Source organism: Bombus terrestris, chromosome 6 (genome assembly GCF_910591885.1).
Source record: "Bombus terrestris chromosome 6, iyBomTerr1.2, whole genome shotgun sequence".
NCBI lineage: Eukaryota > Metazoa > Arthropoda > Insecta > Hymenoptera > Apidae > Bombus > Bombus terrestris.
This window is the reverse complement of record NC_063274.1, coordinates 22,227,783-22,242,434: the sequence shown is the minus strand read 5'-3', so window position 1 is coordinate 22,242,434 and position 14,652 is coordinate 22,227,783. Positions and strand designations below refer to the sequence as shown.

General features: G+C 33.4%; 1 protein-coding gene across 4 annotated transcripts in view; it reads left to right on the top strand.

Annotated features, from left to right (window-relative positions):
• Positions 1-14,652, top strand: part of LOC100647880 — a 74,658-nt gene that overhangs the window by 37,644 nt on the left and 22,362 nt on the right. For all 4 annotated transcript variants that reach the window (XM_012318497.3, XM_048406914.1, XM_048406915.1 and 1 more), the window contains 2 exons: positions 892-1,071; positions 12,284-12,409. In XM_012318497.3, coding sequence (XP_012173887.1) covers positions 892-1,071; positions 12,284-12,409 — 306 coding nt within the window. The remainder of the gene's footprint in view (positions 1-891; positions 1,072-12,283; positions 12,410-14,652) is intronic.

Sequence of the window (14,652 nt, the reverse complement as noted above, 5' to 3'; positions counted from 1 at the left end):
GAAAGAATTGTGAAAAATATGGAATAATCATATGTTTCGAGCGAGTAAACGAGCGATTCGAGTAAATGAGCGATTCGTACAATTGGGAAAGTCAAGAGACTTCTTAATTATTCTCGTCAGAGAAATCGAGAACGTGTGTAATATGCATGTATGACAGGTTTATGAACGACATTCTTTCCCTTTGGGATTTTAATCGTCTTTCTGGCTAATGTATAAAGGTCTCCGTCTATTATGAATATGCTATTGTTAGAAGTGTATGAGCTACAAATAAAAGTTGCCTGTCATTTAGTAGCTTGTTTTCAAAGTGCTTCTTTTCCTTCTGACCATTTACTCGAACGAATACAATATCAATCAATTTTTATATTTAATTTAAATTTGATATTCAATGAATATATCTAAATGAAAAGGCTTGTAGAACATTGCCAGCTACATGTTTTCAATTTATTATTTAATAAATCAAATTTTTTATCTAGTTTTATCTAAGCATAGATCGAGTCACGTGACAAAAGGATATCCATGAATTTTTGGTATAAAGATTGTTATCGTTCTATTATTTCTTACTGCAATTCTCTTAAAATGCAAAATAATATTTAAAGTAAACAAGAAGTACGACAATTTATGAATTATCGCGTTTAAAAAGATTTCTTTCTCATCTGCTGTTAAACAGTGCAATGTAATCGCATACAATATCCTCTTCTTCATCTATGAGAAGCTTTACTGAAATACGTACATAAATAAAAGTTTTAGCATGAAAGTACCCACCATTATTATCTCGATGAGTTATAACAGAAATAACATCGATACTAGGAAGATTTATTTATTGAAAAGATGAAAAATTATAGCGATTAAAATAAAAAAAGAAATAACAGGATGTTTCATTTTTTTTTCTAGACGTGGACGAGTGTGCCCAACCAGATTTGCAAACGGAAATGTGCCGGTACGGTTGCATCAACACGCCAGGATCTTATCGATGCGCCGAACCAATGGAGTTGAAGGATCAACCGATACTGGACAGCTTGTCGATCACATGCCTGCCAGGCTACGAGGCCACCCCCGATGGAACTTGTATCGGTAAGTGGTTTAATCCGTACGGGTGATTTAACAGGAAGTTGGATTTGCCAGCAAAGCCCCGCGGCAGACACTTTTCACTGCGAACATCTACTCCACTGTGTAATACATTGTACTTCGGTTGCCTTGCGATTCTTGTGATTCTGTGATTTCCATGCTTTACGATTTACGAAACGAACCACTGGTTTTAAACGCAATTTAAAACGATTCATCAAATCATAAAATGACGATACAAAATCTATTGTCATTCGACGTTTCGATAATTTGATTTAAATTGATCAATCGTTTCGTTATTTAGTATTCTAATAATCGAGATTTTACAAAAATCTGCTTATTAAATATTTGCTTATATTTTGATCTAAACTTTGAATATTTCTAAAAAAGATATAATATAAATACTTGACTGTTGTTTTTATAGTTTGCATTAATAAATTTTTCTGTATTCTGGATGCTACTCTGAATGCACCAGATAATCCAGAATAAACCAGATTATCATTCGAAAGTAAGATTTTTCTTCTCATTATGTCGTCACAAGTAATTAGCACAGTTTACCGTATATTCATTAATGAGATGGACACTTAACAAATATCAAGTTACGAATCGAGTATAATTTGTTTCCATTATATTTCCGTAGTGTGTTTAAAACAACGAGACGTTCTAACATTCGTAACGATGATATTCTTCACTGGTCGACATAATTGCGTTTGTCGTTCATTTCGCGGCGCAAAATTTCAGTATAGTCAACTGATGGGTAGTACGATAACAATTCCCTATAGGGAGATGAGCGTCCTAACGAGATTCTGCCGCCTGGCCCTAGTCGTGCCCCATAATACCGTTCTAGACGATCCGAGTATATACGTAATCGAATTAGCCTGCACATGGATCCACTCGGTAGGCGAGCGGCTTCTCTGCTGCAATATTGGGTCGAGATTCTGGATCATCAACTGTCGGAAAACTGTCCGAATTAATGGCCTCGTGGCTGCTTCGAAATGTTTCACGTTAGCTTAGAGAAAGCATTTCTATTATTTTCCATTTCTTCGTATAAATTATGAATAGAGTTCATTTTTATGAATTTATTTTTATTTATTTCATTTTAACCAATGATTAAATGGTTCGCGGATTTTTATGTATTTATAGGAAATTTTAAATTACAAAAATCCACATACTATGCAAGTTCATAATTACTTGGATAGAAGGATATTCAACTTTTTATGTTATTCAACTTTCAATGAGATTTTCCACTTTTTCTAAGCATATTTAGAGAAAATGTTTGTTGTTACACACTTGCACTGTTACTTCGTGGTTAGAATCTTCCCAAGATCAATTTTCTAATAAGATCTGATTTCCGACTTTGACCTTTGTGACACCTTCTAAACCAATTTGGTTGAGCTATCATTTGAGGGAATTGATATAGAGATGAAAAGATTTATAGATGATAAGTTTCAATTTTCAAATAACTGTTACTAACAAATATTAATTTATTTTTATATAATTTACTATAAGAGACTTTTTTATTCATTTGTTTTCTACATTCAACAATACCTTTCTATAATGACAGAATCTTCCTTGGCGATTGAAAATAGTCTGAAATGCAAGTGCGAAGTGGCTAAATTAACAACTTTTGCTAGTACTCACGATTAAGGATCAGAATTTATCAGAACTTAGCTAGGTTGCTATTGTTTCCTTATGTCGTGTACGAATTACAAATCACTTATCACCGCAACTATCTAAGTGGAATTAGCCAGTAAGATTGCCATCATGCATCATTTTCTTATTAGACGAAACGTATAATCTACTTGTGTCTCGAGACGTTGGCAAGAAACTTTGATCTTAAGCGCAACTATCTATCATGCAAAACTTGTCTCAGCGACTGCTCAGTCTCTGACAAACCATCATAAAAGCTTAACTGATAGGATCAGCCGACTCTATTAATAAAAGATAACAACGACAATTCGTATCTTCGTATAAAGTATTTGAGCGTTTCACTCAATTTTATCATTTGATTATCATTTGAAAATCTTGAAACTTGAAGTATCTCTTTTATTTCACTGCTTTTTTACTTTTCTATGCTGGTAGAAAATTTTTATCATGGCAACAAATTCTTTCTATTTGACATGTTTAAGGTAAAAAAAAATATCGTTATACTTTAAACGATAAAGTTGTATGTAGTACATTTTACAAATATCTAAATCTTCAGATTTATCTCTTAATTCTTAACCGCTTATTAATAAGGTTTGCCTCTTTCAAACCTCTTTTCTAATTCTTCGTCGTATTCCATTCAGAGTGAATATCTTCAATATTCCGTAATAATTCCGGAAGATCAAAGACTCAAATGTGGATATATTTAGTTTTCTTTTCAAAGCTCTCTTTTACAGAAATTCGCTGCCGTTGAAATTTTGTCACTGAAATTCTTCCAATATTCCACGAGAATCACAAAAAACCAGAACCAGTCACTGCGAAATGCGAATTTCTTTTCTAATTCATCATTGTTTTTTTATTACAAATTCTTTCGGCATTTCACAAGAATTATAAAGTATCAAATGTGATGAAATTTAGTTTTCCCTTCATATATTTTCTTTATATATACAGCGAAGACAAAAGAAAGGAAGGAAAGGATGATAAACGGGGAAATGCAACTTTATATCTATTTATTTTTCGGCTTCATAGTCTAGAAAAAGGATTTGGCTTACATATTTCTAGTTTTTACTCATTCCCTTACAGGTGTTAGAGCATTCACCACAATACAAAAGTCGCACCGTACTTCCTTCTCAAAACATATATCCCCTTCTTTCAATATTCCGCAAGAATTCTATAAGGCCAAAGAGCTAATCATCGCAAAATACGGTTTCCTGTGTTCGAGCCTCTTTTCTAATTTTCTAACATCTTCCATTCGAAACGAATTCTTGCAATGTTCTACCAGATTTTCTCAGAGTGAAGAGTCAAGCGTTGCGAAATTTGACCACTTTTCATTCAAATGATTGTAATATTTTGCAAGAATTTCCAAAGATCAGATCATCGAGTGTGGTAAAATTTAATTTTCACTTCTATAATAATTCGTCGTTATTTCCCGCTAGAAACGGAACATTCTTTAGATGTTTGAAACTGCGAAATTCGGTTTTTCCTCGTTGAACCGCTGTTCTAATTCACCACCGTTTTATGGTTACCATTCGAAACAAACTCGCTAGGGGTTGCAGGAAACAGTAGTCGAGAGAAATGGTTTGATTTAAGGGGATTTCGTCTAAAGGAACCTGCACGTTCACGATTCTGATTACAAGGTGACAGTTTGCCGGAATTTCTCCCATGGGTTATAAAGGGTCGGTTGGTTGAGATGGCAGGGACAAATGTGAACTTACCGTGAAAATGGGGATGAATTCATTAATGAAGTTATGCCCGACTCATTATGTGATGCACGGTTCCGGCCGAGTTAATTCACAAAAATTAAAAATTCGAGGAGGCAATTTATCGGGAAATTTCATCGAGTTTAACGCACTTTGAATTAAATTTTTGGTCTGGCGCTTCGTAAATCGTGGATGTAACGAGGATTAAGTTTTCATCTATGTTATTGTGGTGTTTCGTTGCGCAGCTGTTGTTGACAATTTCGAGAGCGGTGTGATTTCTTACTTTAAATAAATATATTGTTGGAAAATTATGGAAGAGTTCTTCTTTTATCGCGTAAGTAATGGAAATTATTTTTCTCTTAATAAAGAAATTTATTGAGGCTTGTGTCGTTACTGAAAATATTATTTTACGCGTGAGAATATACGCTTCTTTTATTTGCTGCTCTTATTTTATTTTATTTAGGTTTTTATTGGGTTCGATACATTTTTAGAGAATTTTTTAAATTTAGGAATCCTTTTTTTATTACGAACGAGATACGAATTGTTTTCAGAATCTAGTCATATGGATTTATTTCCAAGTTACGTACGTTTTTTATGTCCTTTCATTTCCAATATTTTCCAGTCAGTAGTTTTACAATTTACAACAATAATTCGTTGCTCGCCGGTATTTTTCAGACTCGTGATTTAAAATATTTCTGTTAATCAAGGGTTTTATCAAGATGGAATCAAGAAATAATCAGTTTCGAAGAAATGTATAAAGTATGAATGATATTTGTCAAACGTAATACCAATTAATTACGATGATATGAATATAGTACCTACGATTATTAATATCTGATATTGAGAGGAAAAGTCGACTTTCTTGTTAACGAATAAATTCAATTATTGAGAAATAATTGAACGAATTACGACCTATTTCATTCTGGGAACATCAAATTACTAAAGAATACTTGGAATTTTTTATCGAAATGAATTTCAATGAAACGAATTTAATTCCTTTTATTATCGTAATTGAAATATTTTCAAACATAATGAACGTTCATTATTGTTAAATTGATTAATTAGTTCACAATAAACCTTTAATTATCTTCGAATTAAATGTATTCTTGTTTCTACGTTTCATTATGTCTGAGTGCAGTAACATCAACTTTCCGTGATACGTATGAATATGAAATAAAAATTTGGTATGTGTAATTGAAGAAAACATTTCGAAAATATTGTTTAAACAAACATTTTTGAACAGTCCTTACACAAAGATATCGCAATTGCAAACTAATAAATCATTCTAATACCAAACTGATCTTTTGAAAAGCGATCAGAGAAATCTTATTTTCTGTCTAAGAAGGATTCCAAAGCTAAAAACACGCTGAAGGGATCTGTAGATAGGATTTGAACTGATTGACGATCAGTAAAGCCTTCGTAGTGAAGGATCACAGAGGAAAAGATTTAATTTCTGAAACGTGACCTACATTCCTTTTCTATATGATACCACTACTACATTGGAATATAAAGTATAGTATGCATATCATATAAGTAGACTACGGATATTTATGCAAATTCATATTTTTATGGAAGTAATTAAAAAAATGGAACATAGAAAATTGTTTTACGTACTAAATATTATAACGAGTACTATGTTGTGGAGATCTTATATATTTTTGCATATTACATGCATTCTGTGCATTTTTGCACCTTCGAATTTCCCATAAATTATAAAATTTTACATTCATAACTAAAAGCTGAACAAGACGCTAGTATACATCAAAAATTTAAAACCTACATGTTTCATTCCATTGAAAATACGAGATCCGTAGTCTCGTTATACGTACATATATATGTATATTCCCAAGAAAAAAAATAAATAGAAATCGATATGAACGTTATCATTAACGCTTTTACTCTTTAACCATCATTCGCTATCACCATTTTTCCAGTTTAATTTCTTCTTTGGTATTAGATTGATACAGTGATAAGAAATCAATATGTATAATGAAAAGATAACTAGATAATTTCGTAAATTTCTATCATAAAAATATGAAATTTTTGTACACACAAAGTTATGACTATTGAAAAGCAACGGCGAGCAGACCTAAAAACAACGGAAGACTAAGGAATCGTTCGACTTTTAACTGCAATTTTGGTTTACGCAAACTGCTCTATTTAGGAACTTTTACCAACGAAGATTAACTTGGAGAACTGTTTCGCGAATGAATAAAAATGGAAAACAATAGCGCGCGCAGAAGCGTAAGGAGGTCTCTTTTTCTTTAGTTCCGTAGAGTTTCTGGCGGAATACGCGGAGGACATCGTAAAAGTCTTTCAATGCGGTCACAAGAAATTCTGAATTAGTTTCGTTCGAGTCTTTTAACAGGAGTTTTCTTATGGCGAAGGGATGGTTCATTTTTTGGCACCTGTGTCGAGTGTCCGTTCGTTTTTCCATGAGACAAGGATAAAGAGAAGCGATGTACTTTAGGAAAGCTAACGCTTTCATTCCCTTGCCTTCATCTGAGTGCAAAGATTTCACGTGTTTTTTCTTTTCTATCGCTACTGAATCCGTTTCACATTACGTCCGCTTTTTTACTAGCGATATTTGAACCGCGTTTCTACCATTGTGGGATCTCTCCTTTTCTCCTAATAATTTTGCGAATCAGGGAATTTTCCATCGTATTTTCTTCCCGGTTAAGGCACTGTTCTGATTTATTTTTATTTTATAATTGACAATGGAGTTATACAAGGCGCGACCGAATTACACGTACAAACGATTTAATTCCTTGTGAAAAAGTAAGGAGAAAATATAGAATAAGATATTTTTCATATGACGCTTCATTTTTGAGAAAATTGAATTTGAATATTTTGTTAAGCATATCATTATTCTTATTATCATTCTTATATCATTCACTATTTTCTCAGGAAAAAGTATATGTAGATTTTTTCCCCAAGTTCTTTGGTCAACTCAGTTTCTTGCACTGTTTCTTCAGTTATTGTGCCAATTCTTCCGTAATGGTCGTACAAAAACTAAGCCGTACGTGAAAGTTTACCCGAGTATTATTCATATTTTCCTCGGCCCGGACGAACTTCTAACAAGATCCTCCGCGAACTCTCTGCGATTCTACTAAGTTTTTACGATAGCCCCGTTGCACTAGATGTGAGGAAAATTGTAATTTCTCTTTATTGTCTCGGTATTTTCATTACGCTTCAGCGAAATAGCCTGAACATCGGAAAATTCGTTAACTACCCTCTCAGGATTTCCATCGTTATCGTATTTTCATTGTTCTGTCTTCTTTTTTTCTAGTTTTCGTTGTAGTTCATCTGGACGTGACGTTTCCCTGGCCAAGTTTCACCGACGTCGTTATAAGTTCAGAAAATTGTTAGAAGAGTAACATTCCATAAAAATTTACTCTCGTGGCCAAAGTACCCTTTTCACTTTTGTGGAACACAGCGTTCGTTTTTATAAGTGTCTCATTACCGGTTAACTTTGTGCACTTTTCGCGAGAGTTTGTTTCTCTTCCGTGCACGTATATGTACAGCGCTTTTCCTCAATTTTGAATCGTAGCAAAGAAGATAGGGGACGCGTACAAACATTTTGACTGCTCGTGTCTATCGTTATTTATATGGTTATTTAAATTTCTCTTTTCGCGTTTAGAAGCACGTCAAACGGTAATTTTGTTTAGAAAGTGATTGGTATGGAATTAATGAGGACGACCACTAAGAAATGTTTTTGTTGGAAATTCATCTCATTTTCTTTGCTTTCAGTCAGAATTGCGTGTCAAGTAAAGTAGAAAATTTATATGTAAATATTTATGAAAACGAGATATACAAGGTGTCCCATGATTTAGCAATCGAATCTTGTTATATGTATTCTACAAATTGAACTAAGAAAACAATATTATATAAGACATACACAGGCTCACAAAGTGTTCGAACACTTGTAGATTATAATAATTTTATTATAATCATATTATGCATGTTATAGGAAACGTTTTTAAATTTCATTTACACTGTCACGAGATTCGACTATCGAGATGATATTGAAAAAAAGTTCGTGATCAATTCGGAAATACACATGTAGTCGTACGATTATATATATTCGATTATGTTGATTAATTATCGAGCTTAGTTTTTTTTTTTCATTTTATCTTATTTTATTTTTTTTTTGTTTTACCATAAGACCGTTATTGTATGTGACGCACGGTTTGTTGAAATTTATGTTTTAAATTTTCCAGTTGCTGAATTATGTAAATGAATTGTACAGTCCAATTGATTGAACGTATCAGAATATGCTCACGATTCGGTAACTAGTCGAATATATTTATCATCTATAAATACGATGAGTTGTGCATTCACCATGCAACAACGAACGGAATTTTATATTTGTCCAAACAGCGAGTCACAACATAACGTAATTAGTACTCTGAAATTAAATGAAGCATTATACCTGCAAATATGTCGCGGAATATTTGATAAACTGAAACATAAATCACAGAAAAAAAATTACTGCGAACGAAAAACAAACAGGAGCGCGGTGCGTGTTTTTCTCTATGAATAATCTAGTTCTCTGAAAAAGAAAAATTGTTCTTCTAGTTAAAATTGAAATAAATGTATTTGGATATCTGTAATTTATAATTATAAATTGTAATGGAATATAAAAATATAAACAATGAATTGATTATATTATGTAAACAATACTATATATCATTATATTATACATTATTATTTTCATACCTTTAATTGCAAAATACTGATTTTATTGAACCACATTTCTTCTTATTAAAATCTAATTTCGTAAGAATAACTAGCTAATTCAAACATAATTTATGTACGTAAATGTGTTTGTTACGCATGTATCATGTGTTACCAGTATTGTTGCTAATTGTTTCAATAAGCTTGCGATAACTTATTGTGTGGTAACGTAACATATTCCTATTATTGACAGCTAATACAACATGCTGTTAATTAATATACTGCTAACTACCAACAATACTAGTAACTACCAACTATGAAACAATGAGAACAATGAGTTGAGAACAAAGCTAACAGAGAAAAGTAGATTTTAATTAGAAGACAGAAACTATTACAGAAACAAAATGATCTGTGCACAATTCCGATGAAATTTAAAACCGTATAAAATTTCTGTATTTCATATATACACAGGTGTCATTGTGTACATGACACTCTGCATTTTGACTTTTAGATTAGTTGGTGGATGATAGTCTCTAGTGACTAATGGTCGTTCGCCATCAATGTCGAAAGCACGTGTGCCAAATCAGAGAGTTACAAGCTTAATGCTGCTTACTATATAATTTTCTGTGCCTTTTGTGAGTGTAATATAAATGAACAATGCATGTAGGTGTGTAATTTCAAATGATTTATTCGCTCATTTTTGTTCGAGATGTTGCATTCAAAAGATCTGAATCAGAGTATATAAGGTTTCAATGATATTGGCGATGAGGCAAGTTAAACTTACAAAAGATACTGTTACAATTTTATTTTATTACACCCTGACATTAGGTTTTGTATAAAAACGTATATTGTTACGCTGATTCTATAGTCGTGAATGGACTGTAAATATTTATGCAAATTCATACTTTTAGGAATATCATTAAAAAAGATGGAAGTGTTTAATACGATTTTAAACGTGATATATTTCGGTTTTATCGTTATATAAAAGTAACATACGAAAATATATAGAAATGTAGTATATAAAATTTGAACGTTTTAAAGTAGTTCTATAGTTATGAGACAAAGTGCAAAAATGAAATATGAAATGAAATATGCAGAAACTGTATGAGATATTCTTATCGTTAGACAATATCGAGCAATGGAGTTATGTAATAGCGATTTCCGTTCTCCAATACATTTTCTTCAGTCAACTGCTATATGGCTGTGTTGGATCGATGTCTACCATATGCGCACACGGGTCTCATGAAGTAGTATAAAAAGCTGTCTAGCTCAACCGGGAGTTCTCAGATTTGCCTCCAAGTTTCACAATGAATAACGCATAACGTGAAGCGTTACAAATTGTTTCAGTCTTGACTAGAAAACTGCATTGAATTTTCTTACGACGAAGATTAATTATAGCTCGCTATTTTTGCGCCTTGATATGTACACGTACATGCTTATCTCTGTGAAAGAAACGAGTCAGTTAAAATTTACATGGCTTCAAAGATGACAGATACACCGAACAAGGTGCTGACAAAATTTGAATCTTGGAAAGTTAATAAATCTTGCATCCTTTTAAAACAAATGTATCCATTTTTTAATTACAGTTTAGTTATTACCAAAACTGTCTGCGAATAGATAACTGACAACCTTTAAAAGCAACGGAATTATCACTTTTTAAAATGATTTATGTACTTCATTTTATACTACGTCATTTATTGATTATAATATTGTGAGAGAGACAGCAATATAGTTAGTTTCAAAAGATAATATCTCACATGCACCGATCTAACGAATCTAACTCCTCGTTTTTTGCACCAAATTCATATTTCTAATATTAAACTAAATCCTCTCATATATTCTTTTCACATTCAAGAGATATCAGCTCGCAGCAAGAATGCGCACAGCCAACAATAGAAATCCTATGGGACAAAATCACGGGGTATTGTATCGATTCGCCACAGAGTTATCCCAGGATCCGGATAAGGTGGACGAGAAGGGACGTTTCATTGCTTGTTCATTTTGTCGGCGCGTCATTATCACGCGGATAGTTCTTGTAGTATAGCATATCGCGACCGTAGGTCGTGAAAGGGACGGAAGTCGAGCACTCTTGGCGGTCATTGAAAACGCTCGAGGCAATCGCAATCTGGCCGACCCTTGTACGTCTATTTCGGTCAATTTAACGCCACCGGGTGGACAATTGACCGGCCGGCCGGTGGTTGACTAGCGAAAGAATGCAGACACGTTCACGAGGAGTGGTTGTATGCGAATGAAAGGGGCCTTCCGTCGTTTTCCCTCGACTACCCAGACGATGAAAGGTCAGACACGTTATCAGGCGCGAGTACACTCGCGTGGTGAAACTTGAACTTTGCGGAATGTCGATCGATACCAGTCGGTACCACGATAGGGAGGAAACGCTTGTTACTGCTAGAATAACGGAGGCCAATGTGCTATTCCATATCGTCAAAAATTTCTCTTTCAATTTTACAAACTATACAGTGACTGTTCTTCCGTTACGCGTTTATGGAATTAGATTTCTCAAGTTAAGATATCAGACCGGTCGTAAAGAGTAGGAAGTTTTTGATAGAATTTGCTATCGTAACCAATGATTAGTTCTAAATTCATTTGTTATATCGATACTTGTCAAGGTACATTATCTTCTATTATTCCATTATCCTTTTTATCATTTTATTTGCAATTTTGATTTAATTAGTTAGTATCGACTTATAGGCTTCTCTATAATATTTTTACTAAATAATAAATATAAACTTCAAAATACCATATAAATAGAAAAAATTAATAGTTTTTAGTGAATTAAAAATGTACTTTTCGATTTTACTAAACACTTACGATAAGCATAAACAGTGGTATCTCACCACCCTGATTAAAATATTCTCAGGCAATGCACACATTAGTAAACTAACGATTAATTACTATCTAGTTGAAACAAATGGCTTTCAGTCAATAACACGTCACCGTGTATAATATGATCCATCGTATAAACTCAGGCCTTCTATGTGCGTTTATTGCAGCGCATCTGTAAACTGAGCACGCCACAGTCGGTTTTGAAAATTTTAAATCGTGATCGTGAGCAGATGGAAAAAGAAATGGTATTCCATTCGCGTACTCTCCGAGCGTTTAGTTTCGCCCTTGTATCGTGGCTTGTGTTGTGTCGTTTCTCATGCATAAAATGTAAAATAATTCTGCATTTGTTTGTGTAGATATCAATGAATGTACGGTCGACAATGGTGGATGCATGGAAGTTTGCGAGAACACAGACGGAAGCTTCTTCTGCGCTTGCGACGGTGACGAGAAAGCTCTGTCATCGGATGGCAAATCCTGCGTGGGTAAGTTTCTTGTCTTATATTGAGCGTTTCATAACTGTCGCTTGATTAAGCATTTTGTAAAAACGTTTACCATTAATCGTCTCTGTACACGAAAATTAATTTTGCGTACGCACAGGAAGTAGGTATAACAATATTTTTTTAAATATAACACATGGACCGTGGATGTTTAATCTTTAATACATAAAATAAAGGATAATATATGAAACGAAGGATATCGTATCTCCAAAACATTATGAACAAAGCTTTTATTATATTAAGAAGAGCGTTGCAATTATAAATTGAAATGTTATTGTGTATTATCAATTACCATTAAAATTTATATGATATATATGTAAATATTATTTATAACCACGACGCGTAACATATGTACAGATTTTTCACATCGCTAATGTATATTTCGACATTCGGAGCGCAAAATTTTCATGTCCAAGTATCTTTTACCAAAAGATGATGCATCTATTAATCAAGAAACGTCCCTTCTATCATTGCTTACCATGTTCTACTCCATCGACCAACAATTTTGTAGCAGCTTGTACACGGCTCGTCCCTTGAAACGTTCCCTTTTCTTTGGAGAGAAGTTTCGGATCTTCTCCTTTTCATTCGACTCCTTGTCCCATCCTCTAGGATCATACATCATTCGCGCGTCTGGGAAACGCAATATGTTCCAGTGACACGGGGGAAATTTCTTGGCTGCGTCGTAATAATGCTATCGTGGACACGCGCGCGAACGTTTCTGCGACAAGCAACGTTTTTGCGATTAATACTTACGACTGAGTAATAAGTTCTCTTTGCTAGACAGACGTATTCACGGGACAACGACAAATTCGTCCACGTTTCTTGCAGTCGGATTCATGCCTCGAACCCTTCGTTTCTCTAGCTTCGTATTATGCATGGCGAACTTTGTCTATTTTTTTTTTGTCACTCTTTGTTGATCCACTTTCACGCATATCGCTACTGGTAGTTTTCCCAGGAACCTATCTAGATGGTATTGAACGTTGTACCTCTAGGAAATTCTTTAGGTTTTGGCGTTTTATCGAGTGCTCTGTCCACGCGAGTTTCTTGATTCTTATTTTAGTTTTGTGTTGAACTCATTAAGAGATAGTAGCATTTTTTTATTTAAACCAAATAAGCACTATTTTTCTAGTTAATTCATTCCACTTGCAATTTTATTGTAGTCGATTTATATTATTGAATTCTGTACTTTAAATATCGCGATCATGAAAGGGAATTCTGAGAAGTTGCCTGATATTTCTCCTTTTAAATAAATTCTACAATTTTATAATATTCGAGAAAATCGAAATATTTACAACACTCATAACTGTCATAAATTATACTTAAAAGTAAGGACAGTATTTTTATATCTTTGACTTTTGTATTGAATTCTTCTAAAATATCTGTTTTCCTTAACTTTTTCGAGTGTATGTTAAGTCGCAGGTGGTGAATAGCAGAGAAAAGCTCCGTCAAGCTAAAAATTAAGTATAGAATATAAAAACGGTTTTTAACGACTACTTTTCGTTTTCATCTTTCAACACAATAGTAAAATTAATATTAGATGCACAAATAAGTTCATAGTATATATTGAATTATTGTACGTGGATATATAATGGATTCATTATACTGAAAAAATTAAATCAATATTATCGAACAGCAAGAACTGATCTTTACCATTTCTCTTTAAGCGTAATTAAATTCTTTGTGAAATCTATTTCTATCGCTATCTGCAACAATATATTAGAGATCATAAAAAGTTCTTGTCGCAAGAAATAGCCAAATCACTCGCATTCAATTGCGGGATCTTGGGGTAAATACCTAAGGTTCCGGACTAAGTACCGTGTTGTTGCTCGCAGTTCCCTTATCAGAAAGCTCCTTTACGTTCTCCACTTTGTGGCCAAATCCTCTAGGAACAATGATCTCATTCGTTAACCCTTTCCCAGGATTATGTGGGTCGAACAATTATTATGCATTATTGTGCACGATTATGCATTGCATACTCGAATAATAGAACTACGATAATAATGGAATAAAATAAATCTATCACGTGTGAATAAAGTAATGATCGAATATATGTTATTGTATGATATTATGCGAAGAAATGTACAATGTAGAAAATGTAAAACGGAGACATTGGCAGCTTTTTCGAAATAGATCCGTATCGCTGTATCCTTACGGAATTGATGCTAGAACTTTCTAGATATTATTCCGATTTCGTTCGGCGTATTGGTCAAATTTTTGTTGCTGCCAGT